At 41.4% G+C, this 19,482-nt stretch overlaps 1 protein-coding gene across 15 annotated transcripts in view; it reads right to left on the bottom strand.

Annotated features, from left to right (window-relative positions):
• The window catches only part of LOC139379000 (nuclear factor 1 B-type-like), a 91,424-nt gene extending 72,329 nt beyond the window's left edge, over positions 1-19,095 (bottom strand). For 3 of the 15 annotated variants that reach the window (XM_071121697.1, XM_071121689.1, XM_071121693.1), the window contains exons 1-2: positions 15,024-15,561; positions 10,541-11,072 (exon numbers count right to left, since the gene is read on the bottom strand). In XM_071121697.1, the coding sequence (XP_070977798.1) occupies positions 10,541-11,072; positions 15,024-15,053 (562 nt within the window). In that variant the 5' untranslated portion in view covers positions 15,054-15,561. Of the gene's footprint in view, positions 1-10,540; positions 11,073-15,023; positions 15,712-17,390 lie in introns of those variants that run through there. The other 12 variants (XM_071121702.1, XM_071121690.1, XM_071121701.1 and 9 more) reach the window with 10 other exon arrangements.
• Between the last annotated feature and the right edge of the window lie 387 nt (positions 19,096-19,482).

The raw sequence follows: 19,482 nt of genomic DNA, 5'->3' as shown, positions 1-19,482 counted from the left end.
CTTAGGCTTTAGCTCAGAGGGCTATATCACATGTATAGTCTCTGGGAGAAATGTCGGGGAATTGCCACGACTAACTCTCCTCTCCTGTGATTCTGAGGCGCACCGTGGTCATCAACACAAACCATGCAAAACCATTTCATTTCATGCCATCGTAAAATGAATTCTCTCTACTCTAACCGGTTGAGATATAGATAGATCAACTTGGACACCAGACTGGGCAAAATCCACTTGAATGGAGCTCAATGTTTCTTCTCCATCCTGGTTAGCTCAGGCTGTTACTGTAGCATTTGCCAGCCATTGAAGGGTTACTGAATGCCATTGGACTAACCAGTTTGACCTCCAGTGTTTCCAACCAGCATCTCCTTCAACTGAAGCTGAGTGTATTAACGTGCACCAGCACTTAAAGCGTGCATTAAAGCTATTCTTGGGGACATTCATGTCTGATTCAACCTAGAGGAATGGCTTCTCCTACTGGACAGGACGACGCAAAACAAAAAAAAAGATGGCAGACTTTGACAAAAACACTCGATTGGTTAAATAGACTCCTTCAAACACACACAAGTGCGTGCATGCATGATGCGTACACGTGGATGTCCATGTGTGTGGTTAAAGGTATTCTCGAGATCAGCACAGTCTTCATCCAAAAAAACAGCTGGAGTTCCATGCCAGGGGAAAAGACAAGGCAGGGAAGAGGGAAGCCAATTTGAGAAGAATTCCAGTTATCCAGTGCCAGGGCGTATAGCCTTTCAGACAGAATCTGAGCAGCCTATCGTAACGAGGCCTCATTCCTCCTCATAAAATCACAGCTTTCATAAGAGAACTATGTTAGCACAGCGACGGCTGCTTTATTCACCTCGCTCTGACGCCATTCCACTTGGCTTGTCAAAACACAGAGAGCGCTGGAACCGCGTTTCATCACCTCTCAGTGACCTATCAGGACCTATCAGTGCTGATAATGGGGCTTTGTTAGGGTCTATTAAATATTTATCATATATATATATACACAATCACTCATGTTGTGGAGGAGGCAAAAGTGGATGTTTGGACTGAACTTAGATCTGATGAGGATTTTTCTTGTGTTTATTTGACTAATCATGTATAGCATGCCTGACCTCAGGTATCTATTCTTGGTTTGGTATTCTTCGTTGCACTTGAAAGAGTCGTTTTCATCAAATAAACCATTGGAACACTTGGTCAAATGTTATCTTTCTGACTTTCTGAATTTCTCCCTCCTCTGCTCCGATCTCTCTTCCTGTAGGCTTAACTACCAACTGGAAAATCCCTCTCTCGCTCAGAGTGAGTGAGTGAGTGAGTGTGTGTGTGTGTGTGTGTGTGTGTGTGTGTGTGTGTGTGTGTGTGTGTGTGTGTGTGTGTGTGTGTGTGTGTGTGTGTGTGTGTGTGTGTGTGTGTGTGTCTCGCTGTGTGAAAACAGGATATGATTATCACAGGGGGAAAGTAGCTGTCCAGACATACTCTGACACCTGTCGTTAGACTGATTGATTTTCTCCTTGTTCCACCCCACAGGATGTCCCCATGCCGCTAGAACATGACAACTTTCATGGAAATCTGCAGCCCAATCATAAATTATCTGATATCTTCCCAATATATTAATCGTTTCAATCGTGTAGAACAGATTTGTTGAATATCATGGAAATTAGAGTCTTTTTGATGAATTTACATTGTTATGAAAAATCTTGTCTCAGAAAATAACAAGTGGATATATATGTTATGGTTGCGTTTTACACATGACAAGATTTGTTACAGTTTATATCTCTTCCTACTGCTTTGGATTAGGCTTCTAATGGCATCAATGTCGATGGGATGTTGGATAATCACACACCGGTCAAAATACACAGCTACACCTGTCTGCTGAGTTTGTTCTTAAATCTTAATGTCAGGAGAGTGGTTTTAGTTCAATCTTAATGTCAGGAGAGTGGTTTTAGTTCAATCTTAATGTCAAGAGAGTGGTTTTAGTTCAATCATAATGTCAGGAGAGTGGTTTTAGTTCAATCTTAATGTCAGGAGAGTGGTTTTAGTTCAATCTTAATGTCAAGAGAGTGGTTTTAGTTCAATCTTAATGTCAGGAGAGTGGTTTTAGTTCAATCTTAATGTCAGGAGAGTGGTGTTAGTTCAATCTTAATGTCAGGAGAATGGTTTTAGTTCAATCTTAATGTCAGGAAAGTGGTTTTAGTTCAATCTTAATGTCAGGAAGGTGGTTTTAGTTCAATCTTAATGTCAGGAAGGTGGTTTTAGTTCAATCTTAATGTCAGGAGAGTGGTTTTAGTTCAATCTTAATGTCAGGAAGGTGGTTTTAGTTCAATCATAATGTCAGGAGAGTGGTTTTAGTTCAATCTTAATGTCAGGAGAGTGGTTTTAGTTCAATCTTAATGTCAGGAGAGTGGTTTTAGTTCAATCTTAATGTCAGGAGAGTGGTTTTAGTTCAATCTTAATGTCAGGAGAATGGTTTTAGTTCAATCTTAATGTCAGGAAAGTGGTTTTAGTTCAATCTTATTGTCAGGAGAGTGGTGTTAGTTCAATCTTAACGTCAAAAGAGGGGTTTTAGTTCAATCTTAATTTCAGGAGAGTGGTTTGAGTTCAATCTTAATGTCAGGAGAGTGGTGTTAGTTCAATCTTAACGTCAAAAGAGGGGTTTTAGTTCAATCTTAATTTCAGGAGAGTGGTTTTAGTTAAATCCTAATGTCAAGAGAGTGGTTTTAGTTCAATCTTAATTTCAGGAGAGTGGTTTTAGTTAAATCCTAATGTCAGGAGAGTGGTTTTAGTTCAATCATAATGTCAGGAGAGTGGTTTTAGTTCAATCATAATGTCAGGAGAGTGGTTTTAGTTCAATCTTAATTTCAGGAGAGTGGTTTTAGTTCAATCTTAATTTCAGGAGAGTGGTTTTTAGTTCAATCTTAATTTCAGGAGAGTGGTTTTAGTTTCATCTTAATTTCAGGAGAGTGGTTTTAGTTCAATCCTAATGTCAGGAGAGTGGTTTTAGTGCCACAGACATATGTGAGGAATGAAAAGTGGGCCTCTACAGGCTTTGACAACTCAATGGGGCACTAACTCATACCAAACACCCATTCCCAAGCCCCAGCCGCCTCTTTAACCCACAGGATGACATTATCCAGTGTTCCACCGGGGATTCATCCTGCAAACAACATGCAGTAAACACGCCTACTCCAACACACACACATGTGCAAACACGTGTGTAGGCGCACACAGGCATGCACAAGCATGCACGCACGCACAATCATGCACAAACGCATACACACGCCCACACACACACGCGCGCACTCACACAAACATTGTAATGGGTTGCCTTTTCTTTATCTGTCTCAAACCTGGCAACTCATTATAGAATGACAGGGAGTACTGTACTTGCAGACAAAAGAAGAGACTACCATCACTCTAGACCTCTGATCGGGCTTGTCCCAAATGAAAAGAGTCTAATGGTGAGCGCGGGAGGGGGTACAGAGAAGTTACCATCTCCCTGGCAACCTCCCCCGATTGTCTGGCCCTCACTCCCTGCCCCCCTCCCCCACCTCCACCCCTTTCTTATTTTTCCTTGGCGGTCATTCATGTGCTTTAGCTTGATGAAGGATGCACATTGGTTTTGCACTCTCTGGATCTGAAAGACACAGATGACATTAAAGGAATGCTTCTTCCATGCTTCTATTGTCCTCTGTATGTGAATCAATGTCTTATCTGGCCAGTATTCAATGATGTACAGTTCTTCATCTTGCCGCTTCTCAATGTTCGTCTACATATCTCCTTCTCTCTTTCCATCTTCCTCTGTCTTTCCCTCCTGATCTTTTGCAATCCCTGCTGTCAGATAGGGCCTGGCAGGCAGACTGGCTGGTTGAAGAGGAGCAGAGTAGAGTAGAACAGAGTAGAGTAGAACAGAACAGAAGTAGAGTAGAGTAGAGCAGAATAGGGTAGAACAGAGGCGAGTAGATCCGAGTAGTACAAAGTAGAACAGAGTAGAGTAGCACAGAGTAAATTAGAGTAGAGCAGAGCAGTATAGCAGAACGGAGTGGAGCAGAGTAGAGCAGAGAAGAGTATATCAGAACAGAGTGGAGCAGAGAAGAGCAGAACAGAGTAGAATATAACAGAGCAGAGCAGAGTAGCACTGAGGAGATCAGAGCAGAACTGAGTAGATCAGAGCAGAATAGAGTAGAATAGAACAGAGTAGAGCAGAGCAGAGCAGAAGTGAGTAGATCAGAGCAGAGCAGTGTAGAGTAGAGCTGAGTAGAGCGGAGCAGATTAAAGAAGAGTAGAGCAGATTAGAACAGAGTAGAGTAGAATAAAACAGAGTAGAGCAGAGCAGTGTAGAGCAGAGTAGAACAGAGCAGAGTAGAACAGAGTAGAGTAGAGCAGAGCAGTGTAGAGCAGAGTAGAACAGAGCAGAGTAGAACAGAGTAAAGTAGAATAGAGCAGAGTAGAGTAGAGTAGACAGCAGTTCGTTGGATGGTAGTAGTGGAGGCTGCAGCAGGGTCTTTGTAAGCCAGGACAGTAAGGTAGTGTACAGTGTGTGGTTTGGGACAGGGGGTGAATGTACCCATTTGTCTACATTTAGAAGGGCTGGCGGACAGGACGGGACTAGCTGGGAGGAGGGGGCGACACCAGCACTCCTGTCAAGTGGTCTCAGGGGGGTTGAAATGTATTAGGCTATTCTCACAAAGCCTGGGAAAGTCTGATGGCGCTGAAACATAAGGATACTGTAAAATAAATATATATATATATATATAAATATATAGATATAAATATATAATCATGTTCTAATTCTATTTCTATGAGCTGAACCCACGGAAAAATGGATTTGTAGCCTACAAAACTGTGGAAACTTCTATAAAAATATCTGAACTCCTTTCTCAAAAAGACAAAAGGCCTAAAGAGGCACTAAAGGAGTTACAGACCAAATGTGTTTTTAAAGTGAAAAGAAGTGATAACGTTGGCTGAGAAGCAGGCATCCACATAGGGCTGTGACCTCTACACAGAGTAGTCTAGTTTCCATGGAGATTTATGTACACAGTGCACACAAAAGAGGGCTAAGGAGGTAACATGGGCTGTTTAAGCCTTGAGGAGGGCTAAGGAGGTAACATGGGCTGTTTAAGCCTGGAGGTATTTGCCGGAGCAAAACCCTTCTACTAATGACATGCGGCTCATACTGAGTTGTAGAAGCCTTGTTTCAGAGCACCGGGGTTAGCATCGGAGAGAGAGCTGGAGGGAAGAAATGATTGTAGGAGAAAGCAAAGGAAGAGCAGGAAAAGATCCTAAACATGGGAGAAAGGAATGAGGGTCGGCAGGTATCCTAGCAGTTAATTAATAAATACAATAATGAAATAAATAATGAAATCAATCAAGAAAGAAAGAAATCAAAGAGAGAGCTATACCCGAATAGCCTAGAGTAACACCACATCATTTACACAGCAACAGGGTAGAAGAGAAGATTAGCAGAGGGAAGAGATATGGGGGAGGGACATTTAGCAGGAAGAGCAAATCAATAAAGTGGGCAGCAGAGCTGGGAGGGACTTGTTCTAAGTGGATTAGATGTAATGTGATCGATAGGTTATGGCTCCGAGTGAGGTATTCACTGCAGGCCCAACAGCATGCTACTGAGCAATGAACAAAGCCTTCGCAGAATTCCTTGGCTAAATTCAGAACGAAGTTCCCTCTGTTACATTGGAACTACGAATAATTGTATTGTTGTTTAAAAAATAAATGTGAACCAACCATCTCTCTTTTGCGTTGAACATTGTGATACTGCACATAAAAACACGCTTCATCCAAAGGACAACCATTCTTATATTGACTCCACCGACGGAGACTGGAATAAGCAGACTACTGGACTGCACTAACAAAATAGCTCTTTGTCATCCTAACCACAACAAAAGACATGGAAAGGTGGTGTCCTTAACACTGTGGGTCTGCAACGATTTAGTTTCCCGCTACTGGCATCCTCCCAGCCATCCTTTTCTGGCTATGAGCCCTGGGCCTGAAGCAGCTGTCACAGGAGTCTGGGGGTGACTTGACGGAGAGTCAGAGAGGGGTGGGCGGTGTGCCAACCCACAGGGGCAACTCCTGGCAGAGGAGAAGAAGGAATGGAGGGAGGAGGAGTAGAAGAGGGAGGAGAGGAAGGAGGGAGAAAAAGAGGAAAAGGGAGAAGGTGGAAGGAAAAGAGGGAGGGAGGGAGGTCCTGAGGTCAAACTGTAACCCGGAGGTCCTGAGGTCAAACTGTGACCCGGAGGTCCTGAGATCAAACTCACTGCCCTTGACCATGCCTCAAATGCAGCCAGCTGGAAACCCAGAGGCACACAGCTCCAACCGCTACCCCACACAGTGCAGCGTGACCAGCCGGCCAATGACCAGAGAAGACAACCGACCAACATTGACACCACGCCAACCTGGGAGGGAACACCTGTCTTTTGTTGACTCTCCCACTAACTGAGTCAAAATCTGACAGACGGACGGGAGGACGAGCGCAGACTGAGAAATGGTGGTCAGGGGACCACTGGTGGTCTGTGAAGCACGACAGCTGACCCCAATTATCGGGGTCAAAGAGCAGAGGGCCTTACAGGTAGTCCCCCGCCACCCCCTTAGACCAAAAGCCCCCCCAGTCCACCCACACGCTTTGGGGCCAAACGTGTATTTTCACAGATCTTTTTTGCTCAATTAAACTTCAGAGGACAGCCCGCCACATCTGTTAGCCGAGGTCAAGACACCAGGACTATAAGCGATGTCTGGCTCTCGTAAAACAGAGCCGTCGTTTTAACATGGCAGACTGTATTAGATCCAGCACCTATCAACATTGTAAAAAAAATGTTGAAGGAATAAATGGGGGAAGATTTAGAGAATGAAAACATAATGTTTTTACGGCCGCGTTAACTTTCAGCACCAGGATAACAGGGAAGGGAATTGAAACATGGATCAACCAAGCCTGTTATTTTACTGGCTATGACTTAAACTGTTTTTATCTTCAACATGGACTCGCAAATCACAGATTTTCTTTAAAGTAAAAAAAAAGTATATTGTGGGAAGATTTTCAACAAGAAAAATAATTATTGTTGAAAGGATCTACATCCAAGTCTGGGACACCAGTTCCACAGACGTCGGTACTCATTAGTAGGTAAAAACGTTGGAAGGACCTCAGCCAGTTATCTAAAAGAGAAGCACTCAGACAGCCCCCTCAATCGTATTAAATAACTGCTCTTTTGAGGCTCTGAGTATATTTCATCAATAATGTTCCTCCGAGTCTACAGCAGAGCTAAACACAGTAGAACAGGGTATTCCAGGCCGGATAAGAGATAAATACTACATAAATCATGCAGAATCTACTGAATCCTCTTACAAATCTGGCATTCAGAGTACAATTTTTTTAGAAATGTTCCATTAGTCATCCCAATCACTGTTTAGCTGCTAAAGGGACCCAGAGATTTATAAGAAATCTCTTGGAAATCACGAGCTTTGGCTTGAATAAATGAAATGCTCTCTTATTCTGAATATTTGAAGAATTAAGTCTACAGTTTATCCTCGACAGTTCATATATGGTAAGCAAAATGTTTGCGTGTGAAACAGTGATGACAAGTGAAATGAAACTGTGTGAACAGAGGCCCTATCTCCAAACATGTCCCGACAAATCAGACTGGTTATTATCCAAAATATTCTCTCTCGCCATGGAACTTGATATGCAGAATATGATACCAAAAATATTTGAAATTACAATACGAAACAGAAATGTCTGATGAACACAAGGTGGTTACCAGCAGCAGCGCATGGCGAAGGGTATTATGCCCATGCCAGTGAGTTTCCATTGAGAAAGACTGGCAGGTTGGCACAATGGCTTGCCCACTCCCTGCCCCCAACCCCCTCCCGCTGGCATTCATCTGGGCATGCACACGGGTGCTGCTAGGGCAGATTTTGCCCAGCTAAGCGCGTCTATGCACGACAACAACGGGTTGAGAAGCCTCTCTAGATTCACCCAACTCACTGAGCCAGCGACCTTTCTTTGGGCATTAGCCCGCAATGTTCATTATAGCACCAACGTATGTTTTTATACACAAAGTAGCATTTCATTTACATTACATAAGAAACCATTAAGAAGCAGCTGGCACCACAACATTTCAGAGGGTTGCTGTTTAAACTGATTTGAATGCAGATACATATTCAAGAATATGGAATTGTATAATTCACCTAGGAGAACACTAAAGTCTGAATGCCATACAATCTAAATCAAATAAACCATGGAGCATATGACATCATTTTTTCCTAACGACTAACGGAAACGGCATATTCTGTTGAAGTGGGGCAGCAGTTTGTTACTTTTTTTCTTTGTGTTTTGTTTGTTTGTTTGTTGCAGAAGAACAAAAGCATGGCGGTCCACATTCTGCCACTGTCAGAAACTTTCCAGCGTGCCCACTGCATTGCGGAGGCCAACCAACGAATCAAAGGCACGCTAGAGCAGACAAAGAGGGTTTGATGCCAACCTCGGAAACTCTAACAACCCTTACTGGCGTTTTCCCTGCCTGCCTGGCAGAGCGCAAACAAAATGGCACCCGCCTTGCACGCTACCACAATGTGGCGAGATTGTCTAGATAGCTGGGCACTGGTAACGGTATGCCAAAGACCGCCCTTACGCTGTACTCAAAAATGTGTCCTACTTTTCTGGGCTATTAAAAAAACAGTTGGAAAATCTTTGAAAGTCTTGTTCAAATGAAACGGCTAACAAAATGTCCGTCCTTTTGCAAATGAAGATTCGATATGTGGTATCTAAGCTACTCAGAAAATGAATATGGTAAGCTGCCGATACAGGAAAAGCTGATTACCCTTTCATCACTATTCATCACTTGGGAAAGATATTAATAACGGAAAAACATATTTTCAAATATTAGGATTCCCCAACTTGGCAACCATATGTATACACATCGCAAGTGGCAAATGCAACATTCAGACTTTAAGAAAATATATATAAACCATTCAATTAAATGACCACAACCTGTGGTGTGCAGTATGCTTTGTAAATTATTATTCTTTGCATATCAGCGGACCACATTTGAGACATTTTGAGGTGTGCTCTCTGATACTATTCAACTGTGGCAGATGCAAACTAGACATGAGAATCAGCAGCGCCCCACAAAAGACACAAAAGAGGGTCTGATGCCAACCATGGTGCCAGTGGCAACCATTATTGTCTCTCTGCTGAGCCTTCTGCTTCCCCTGGTACTTATCAAACACAAAATGGAGGCTCTGCCTTTCATGACAATGAGCTAGCTAAACTGTCTGCATTTCTTCTCCAACATGATTATGGTGGGTATCTTTCTGTATGTGTTGGCGTAATCGTTAGAGGATTTATTGTGGCCCAAGGTTGGACAGGGAGTTTTAAATAACTTTAAATGCACACTTGTAATAAAAAAATCTAACAAAAGGTTAAGGAAATAGTTGTTAATGTAGCACAGAAAAGTTACAAGTGGCAAATACCTAAGAGAATGAATAACAAAACAACCAGAATTTGCCAGAATATATATATAGCAACGTCTTGTAAAATTATATATATTTGGTCTGAGAAAATGACTGTTCTTGCTAGTTTCACCTTCTTAGAACTATATAAAGATCACTCTCTAGCATAACATCAAGAAATACTATGACAACGTTTGAGTTTATAGGCATTAAGTTAATTTCTGTAATAGTTTTCATTCTATTTTAAAAATCCAATACATTTACATTTTCTTATCCAACAAATCATGTAATGTATATTTTGCCAATGTATCTACTATATTTATGCACTATTTGTGAAATTATGTCAATTTGATTAATTGACTATATGCCGAGATTGAAGTAACACATTTGTTAATTTTACATTTGTCTCCAAACCACATTTTTCAGTAAAAATCTAATGTAGGAACTCCTTGTTACAAAAACTAGATTAAATATCTAATCAAAAAATCAAAACTGATATCAACATTTGTCAGGAAAAAATAAATACTGTACATCCATATAAAATAAAACGTACATTTCTCTCTTTCCCTAAATCCCCTTTTTAAAACCATAAAGTCTCATCCGTCACATCAAATGATGTTCTAATTTCTATTATGTTCAATCATCCAAAAGTGTACAATACATTTTGTGAACACATAAGTTGTCGGTACTTTAATGTAGTAAGTCTTTGTAAAGAGATCTTGTGTGTGCCTAAAAAACACAGCATTCACAACTGCACTGGTATCAAACCAATCAGAAGAGAAAAGCAACGCAACACACACTATCTTGTCTTCTATCGTCTGTGTGCGCAAATTATGTGTGAATGTTATATTATGGTTTTTATACTGGTTATATTGTTTTGTATAAAAAAATGAAAAGCCTGATTGCACATTTGGCCTTTTTTTTCTTTCACGAAAGGCCAGCCACCTTCTGAAGCCACCATAGCTGAAAGACTCCAACCACCCTCCAATGAGGCGGCCAAGATGGCAGCAGACATGACCCATGACCTTGGCCAACCCCTAACTCCACCCACCCAACCAGTGATTCACACAGTAATTCAACCTACCTTGGTCCTGGACATAGTATGCTAGAAACAAGTCGAGCTCCTTGACCGACACTGTAATGTGATGCGGCTGGACGCAAAGTGCTGGGTTGGTGCAATGCGGCGACTTGACGAGGCGTTCTCCGTCCGTACTTTCCAACGGGATGCCTTTGAACAGGATGACCATGACCAGGTCTAGGCGCCACACCTTGTCGGCCTGCCGCAAACAGTCGATCCGGCGGATCTTGCCCTTCTGGTCGGGGTTGGAGAGGACGCAGCACGGGTGCTTCTTGCCTGTCACGCTGAGCACAAAGTCCTCACGGTACTCCTGGCGGATGTCCTTGCGGAGCTTGGCGAGGAGCCTCGAGGCCCACTTCTGCTTGATCTCGGGCTTCTCGCTGAGCAGTTCGTCCTTGACCGCACGCTCCTCGTCCTTGGACATCCGCTTCTCATGCTTCTTGAAGTACTTGCGTTTCCTCGCCTGGAGGTTGAACCACGTGTAGGCGATGGCACGGACATGAGGGAGAAGTGCCTCGATGAAGGGATGAAATTCATCCTGAAAGGCAGGGGGGAAGGGAAGACAGAGGAAAAGAAACAGAGAAGTCATGTCAAGTGGCTTTTTCCCCAAAACGTTCCCATTCGATAAGCCAGAAGTCACCCTGAACAAAAAATAAATAGACAATACACACATCCACCTTGTTACAGAATACCTTATACACAAAAGTTGACATTAGGTATTTTGTGGTTAAAATACAGTAAAATTATAACAACTAAATTAAAACAATTCTGATTCTGTACTGGAGACAAACCACAATGTCATGACTGTCACATATTGACTCCTATAAGACAATCAAGTCTATCTGGTCTGAGAGTTTACAGCACAAATCTGTTCAGAAAAAAAAGAAACACCATCATTAACACCAGTTTTACCATCTTAAATGCGCCTGGGGTTACATCTGAGAAATAACAATCTAGGTTGCTGAAGACATGAGGATGCCACGGTGTTTATTACAACGCCAACACCACAATAGAGCAAAGCCCACATTAGAATGTAGTCTGGTGCTGTTCCCGTTGCCCTCTCAACATGCTCTGACTAAGACTGCTGGGAAACCCACATTTGAATGTAGTCTGGTGCTGTTCCCATTTCCCTTGCAACATGCTCTGACTAAGGCTTCTGGGAAGCCCACATTAGAATGTAGTCTGGTGCTGTTCCCGTTTCCCCCGCACATGCTCTAAGACTGCTGGGAAGCCCACATTAGAATGTAGTCTGGTGCTGTTCCCGTCTCCCCCAAACAAGCTCCTATTAAGACTGCTGGGAAGCCCACATTAGAATGTAGTCTGGTGCTGTTTCCGTCTCCCCCAAACAAGCTCTGACTAAGACTTCTGGAAAGCCCACATTAGAATGTAGTCTGGTGCTGTTCCCGTCTCCCCCAAACAAGCTCTGACTAAGACTTCTGGAAAGCCCACATTAGAATGTAGTCTGGTGCTGTTTCCGTTTCCCTTGCAACATGCTCTGACTAAGACTACTGGGAAGCCCAGATTAGAATGTAGTCTGGTGCTGTTCCCGTTTCCTCCGAACATGCTCTGACTAAGACTGCTGGGAAGCCCACATTAGAATGTAGTCTGGTGCTGTTTCCGTCTGCCCCAAACAAGCTCCTATTAAGACTACTGGGAAGCCCAGATTAGAATGTAGTCTGGTGCTGTTCCCGTCTCCCCCAAACAAGCTCCGATTAAGACTCCTGGGAAGTCCAGATAAGAATGTAGTCTGATGCTGTTCCCGTTTCTCCCGAACATGCTCTGACTAATAATGCTGGGAAGCCCAGATTAGAATGTAGTCTGGTGCTGTTCCCGTCTCCCCCAAACAAGCTCCGATTAAGACTCCTGGGAAGTCCAGATTAGAATGTAGTCTGATGCTGTTCCCGTTTCCTCCGAACATGCTCTGACTAAGACTGCTGGGAAGCCCAGATTAGAATGTAGTCTGGTGCTGTTCCCGTTTCCCCCGAACATGCTCTGACTAAGACTGCTGGGAAGCCCAGATTAGAATGTAGTCTGGTGCTGTTCCCGTTTCCCCCGAACATGCTCTGACTAAGACTGCTGGGAAGCCCAGATTAGAATATAGTCTGGTGCTGTTCCTGTTTCCCCCGAACATGCTCTGACTAAGACTGTTGGGAAACCCAGATTAGAATGTAGTCTGGTGCTGTTCCTGTTTCCCCCGAACATGCTCTGACTAAGACTGCTGGGTAGTTGGCACGAGGATCATGCCCCCTCACACTTGCATTTCTCTTATCAAACCGTCCACATTCCAACATGTATTTGCCCTTCGCTGGAAGTGGAGAAACGATAGTCTAGAAGGGGGGACTGGAGTGTAGTCAAAAATGCTCATAGCCGTTATGAACATTGGTTTGGGACTAGGTTTGCAGTCCCGCGCCATGTCCCTTAATGTGTTTTTATAGATGCATGGCACTTACTCCGAGTCATTCCTAAATCTAACCAAAGTTGACAATGAAAATGGCATCTTGGCACAACCTGCACATTCTTTCTAGTTCCTCTGCTCCTTTAATAAGGGGGGGATTGAAATGCCTTGTGCTAAGCAGAAATTAAATCCTTTCTAAATCCACTTTAGGTGGGTAGGTTAGATTTGTTTTTCCTCACAAACGTAGGCCTGTCTATAGGTAGCTTGTTTGACTGCAAAGTGCAATGCCAAGGAGCATGTAATTTTGAATAAGACCAATTATTCTGAAAAGTATTAGGTGTTAATAATTCAAAGGAACTTGTTTTTTACTATTTATAAAAACAACTTTATTGCAAATACTTTTAAGTTGAGACAAATCTATGGGCAGCCTAAAGTGTTTTAATACACTTTTAACATAAACAATAAATAACAAAGCAATCTCATAGTATACCTGTTTGGACTTAGTAAACAGCAAAAACTTAAACATCAGAATGTTTAAGTCATTAACATTTCAAACTCAAAAATTGTGAGACGGCTCTTTTGAAAAAGGCTTTGGAGGAGTTAAACCACATATTGTTCTTTGTGTAGGCAGGCAGACTCGCTCTGGGAAAACCACAGAGATCCACTCCCTCCTGTATCTATGCTCTCATGCTACCCGCATGGTGTTGCTCAGAGGAAGCCACATCGTTGATCTGCACTGTCATGTGCCAATAAAACGTGACTTTGGGCGCTGAACTAAAACACTGAAGCAAAATCGATCATTAATAACAACTCATGACATTTTTATCAAAGTATGAACTGATGTTGATATAGCTCTTTTGCTTTAGAAGGTGAGTTTCTGAAAGATAAAAAGCAACGTTTTTTGAGTATGTAGAAGGGAAAATTGTAATATAGTCAATATTGCTGTGAAGTGATAGTACATTTTAAGCAAGACATTAGTTGTTATAAAAGTAACATTAGTTTTTAATAATATTGCCAATAACTGTTGATACAGTAACAGTAAGATATATATATATATAGTATTTATATATAGTATTTACACAGCAACCAATTAAAACTCAGAAACGTTTCCCCTTCATATAAGAAAGTAAGCCTAGTTTGCACTAGAATTAAGGTTTAGCTATGCAACATTACTAAGGTAAGCCTTGGAATTGCATGTGATGCTGTGTAAGACAAATGAGTTGGCAAGGGCCTTGTGCAGTGAACTTCAGTTGAGGCCATAAAAGCCCAATCCTCTTAAGCACAAACTAAACCACATCTCAGTCAATCACTTACTTATGCCAAGTAAAATATAAACAGTCAAACTGAGTCAGCCAAAAGCCATGCTACTCTGTCTAACCACTGAATCAACCATTATCATTGTTTTCATCTTCATTCACTGCAAGTGGCTCCCATGCAGCTCAACTGAGTGAAACGCTCTCCTGAAACGCACTATGATTATTTTAATTTTATAATATTACCAGGCCATAACCAAATTGTGGTAATCTAAATATGAATAATAATAATATAATTTGGTTAAAGGGTAATCTGTTGATTTGTTTCAGTTTACACATGAGACACGGGACAAAGGAATGTAGTTTTACATAATTTAATCTGATAGCATGATTATGATCACGGCATTTTGGAAGATGACTTTTACTGTAGTTTATGTCGAATACACATGGTGGTACTATACATACTATTTTTTTTGGGGGGGGGGGCTCTCTCACTGGTAACACACATGTTCTTTCTAGCTCAAAATTAACTTGTCATCCTATAATACAACCTATTTCGTGCACTTTTAATCAACACACGTAAGGCCAGGTGAAATCCATTTCCATGCCAAAAGGTACATAAAACCAATGGCTGCTACAAAATATAAGCAGTATATGAACTATAGTTTTATACAAAACACGACCATTTTCAAAGCATTGTTTTGTCGATAGTCGCCTGGTAGTGCAAGTGACTATCATATAACTAAGATAGGCCGACTCAATAAATTGCGCGGCACTTGCGTATATAATAAAGACACATAATCGATAATAAGAAATCAAAACTTAAAATCATTCCATATACCTGAGTAAGACAAATCGGAGAGTACATCATGAGCCAGCAGTGTACACAAAATAGGTACTTCGATTGATTCTTCTGAATGCCAGGTATAGGCTACCACTTTATCGCGCCATTCCTCCTTGCCCGTAAAGCACCATGCAAGATTGTGGAGAAGTTATCCGCGCAAAGGTGTTATACAATAACATCAATTAGATTGTGGAGGTCCAAACAATCCTCTGTTCTCCGTTTAAATGGAGACGATAATGGAGCCGATATGGCAGACAGGCTATTCTTTTCCAAAGCAGCACATTGAATCCCTATATGGTTATCTCAATCCGAGCCGGTGAATGAAGTTAAAAAGAAAACCCGCTTTTCTGGAACAATGCGCTTTATAATGTGAGAAGTTAATTCATGAAAGTATTGTGAAAAGTATAGAAAGCGCTGAATTTCAGATTCCACACTCTTCTTGTTCAAACTTGATAGCCTATAATATCGACCTGTACACCCTCAGTCTGCACGATACTAACAAATCCGTCCCCAATATGTTTTCTCTCACTTAATTACACAGTCATAGTCTATACTCCTCCTCCTCCAACAAACGCATTCCATTTCCACTAGCCCACCTTTTCGTCTCCCTCAGAAAACACAGCATAAAACGACACCCCCCACCCTCTCTCTCTCTCTCTTGCTGTATGAGTTATGATTTTATGAGCGGAAGACTTTGGACCAGCGCCCCGTTCAAAAAGAATCGCAATGGAAAATTCCCCTCACAAATACAGTAAGGACTCGAGACATTATTCGAACTCTTGTTTTACATGCAGCTTTAACCGGTCGATCATTTTCCTTTACAGTATACAGGCATATGTAACAGAAAATCCAATAGAAATGCCCAATATAGCGTATAATAAACTTCTAAAATGCATTTCTCACTCAATCCACAGTATATACAATGGCCCCCTCTACTTACAATACATGTTGAAATTACAACAAAAGTAGCTTGATTTGCCTTGATGGCACACCTTTAATAAAACTGAAAAAAGTTTAGAATTTCAAGTAACCTAATTCTTATTGCCTGATACCTCTGGCTCCCCACCCGTTTCTACAAAAAACTCAGTGAAAGACATGAAGAAATGTAACCACTCTCAAATTCCTAGACTGAGCTATGGATACAAGGACTGGCCATCCATGATATCAACATGATAGTTTTAACCATGTTTTGAGGTTATATAATGCTTGTTTACATGGACATTATTTACAAACATTGGAGTAAAAACATCTTTAGGGTTCTGGGTTCTGTTGAGGCACGACAGTTGAACTAAGCTCGTGAGGCATTTATTTATATTTAAGTATATTCTTCAAGAAACAATGGGTACATATCATTAATTTATACGTCCCAAAAAATGTATGTAGCAACTGTATATTGCCACTTTAAATGTCGGCAAATATATAGCATATGGCCTTTCTAAACTATGCCAGTTACAGGAAACTGTTCAAACCGTGGTATGTCACGGTGGCGCATGGTTCTGATGTAATTTGGATAAACAGTGGAGTGGTTCCAAAACTCTGACACACCTGAGGTCATTACAATTTCCGCATGACCCACCACATAAACGAGACAACAACATTTTCCAACATCACAACAACATTTTCCAACACCACAACTCATAGCTACGACCTATGAGGTCCGGACAGATCCACCATTTAGGAACTACTGGAACAGCGCAGAGGACAGGAGCAGCCTGTCAACGACTCTTCGCTTCAACTCACTCCACTGTAATATACATGTACTGGCCTAAACTACAATTTGGTGTCAAACAAATAGTAAATAATGTTTCATTTTTAATCCTGAGAGAGTAAAATGCGATTTTGTGTAAAAGTATTCTCGACTACTTCGCCAATGGCCCGGCCCGTAACCTGTTTTTCATTGCACGCGGAGGAACATCGTGTTGTTAACCTTTTCCTTTTCACGGAAGTTACGGCTCATTATTGGACTATATAGCAATGACATAAATATGGTGTAAATTAGAACAATTATCCCTACAAATGTGCACTTTTTCGTTCGCAGAAAACCAGACATTGTTGTTAACGCCTTGCCTCTGTAATCTCCTATAGAATTGCTCCATACATTACGAATGAAGTTCATTGCCAACAAAGGGGGCAGGGAAGGTTAACGCAGTATGTGTGCCAAAACATTTTCTTTGGGCGCTCCTCCGACCAATGAAAAGCATTTGCATATCTGTTAACGGGTCTTGTCCAGTTGTCATTGACATAATTCTATTCCTGCTCAACCAGACCGGGTTGCAGTGAAGAGCAAGTCAACAGTAGGAAAAGGCGATGTTGTAACAGTTGTAAAATTACACGTTATTGCAATAATAATCTACGTTCACGTACCATTGCACTGTATTGCATGGATTTAAAGGGGGATCCTGGAACCTGGGTGAAACACAAGCCGGTGCCTTCACATTTCTCACGTTCAACTTTGTGCTTTTCAGGCTTTTTTTCTTGATAGTGCTTGCAACAAAAAAAACGGAAGAGAATTCTTGGCAGAAATGCGCGTAAAATCAAGTCGCCCCCCCAAAAAAATCTTCCTTCCTCTTCACGTCTTACTTTTGGATAGCTTTTGGGTTGTTCAGTTGTTGTTGAATGCGATCCAGAAGAGGCTGAGTTTTCGGAACTGGGCAGGTCTACGCCTCACTTTCCCCTATCTGACTGCCTTCTCTGTGCCGCTCTGCGCAGCCAAAGAGAGCTCCGCACTAGAACTTGGATTCTCGCCTCTCATTGGTCAGTGCCGCGGCGGCCTCACGACTCCGCTTGTAGACCCCTCACTTCCGCTCGCTACTCAGTGTTTGTGGCAATACATCACAGGCTGCAAACTGCTAGACTGGCAGAAGTTGTGGTTATTCAGTGGTTATAGATGTGAGTTCATTTATGTTATCTGTGGTTACAAGGAAACCAAATATATATTTTTAGTTATTATGTCAATTAGACATATGATCATAACACAATGTTATTATATTATAGGCTATAGCCTACTGGTCACGAATAATAATACTCTTTATGAAATAGATTTTAATAGGCGTACTATTATTAGCATATTACCATGATTATTATACCAGGTACTTTTTTAGTTTTTACAGCCCATCATTTATAATAGTTTTCAAATTGTACTAAAGGCTACCAACAGTGTGGCTACTGTCCTTAATTGATTTGAACTAGGCTTACAGAACTACTCTTGGTGAAGTATTTCCTTAATATGCAAATCCTTCATATTCTATATGAGGCAATTGCATCAATTCTCTGGACCAACACAGTAGGGAAGGTCAGGCTTGGGTGAATCCAAATGATAATGGATAATGGACTGTGACAGGATTTATACAGTCCACAGACTCTGCATTTTGTTTTATACATTGCCATTGTAGTTCAATATTTTATAATTAAAAATGCTTAATGAATGATAGGCTAAGTGAATATAGCGCCAGAGGACGCGACATAAATACAAATGCCCAACAGAACGTGGATATGGTCTAGAGGTCACTGAATATAATCGTCTAATATAATGAAGCTGATTAGAAAGTTATGTATTTGTTCTATATAACTTGTATATCTCCGAAATGAAAACAAATATGTATATGCTATATAATTTAAGTGTTTTGCACAGACCTTCAATCAATGCAACAATATTCCATTTTCCAATTAACATTGATTGTTCAGAAATACCGTTATAAGAGCAAATTCGGCTGCTTTATTCAATTACTTCCTGATATTGTCCTTGATATAGTCCCTGACATGCATGCAGGGGAAGAATGCACTCTGCAAAAACTCAGAGGCAAATTAACAAAACTAGCGCTATATGTTATAACATGTGCTCCCAAAATGTATGCCTATCTGTCAAACACATGTTTTACGATAAATAGGTTATCGGTAATTAAGAACTTTTACCATTGTCCTCATCTGATTTCAACGCCTAAGCTTCTTTTTTAAAGCAGTCCTTCCCTTCTTACGAAGAGGGAACTGGTGTATAAATTGACACCAAGCACGGAGAGAGGTTGGAAAAGTTGGTCAACCGAAACGTCGAAGACTGCATGATCCCTTTGGTGCACTGAGTCCGCTGAGAGTGAACTTGAGAACATAGGTTATTTCATGAGAGAAAATGTGAGTTTTCATACGGCCTCTTCCACAGTAGGCTCCTCTATTAGAAATGCTGTGTGTTTTGACACTCTCTAGATAACTTTTGATTTGGAGTATTTTTGGCACGCAATTATTTCTCGAGAAATGCATGAATAAGGTGCGACAAAATCTTAAAACGTGGCCGAAATAACATTTTCAGAACTTCACATTGTTTAGTTTTTTTTAAACCAATTTTACGCACGCATTACGCACAACGTGCCCTACATGTATTTGTTTTGCATTAAATGCGTTGTATATGGTCTTCTTTGCTATAGCTTACTGAAGGCAAATGGAAAAAAATCGTTTTCAATGATAA

This window comes from Oncorhynchus clarkii, chromosome 21 (genome assembly GCF_045791955.1).
Source record: "Oncorhynchus clarkii lewisi isolate Uvic-CL-2024 chromosome 21, UVic_Ocla_1.0, whole genome shotgun sequence".
NCBI classification, from domain to species: Eukaryota; Metazoa; Chordata; class Actinopteri; order Salmoniformes; family Salmonidae; genus Oncorhynchus; species Oncorhynchus clarkii.
This window is presented reverse-complemented; position numbering and strand designations above follow the sequence as displayed.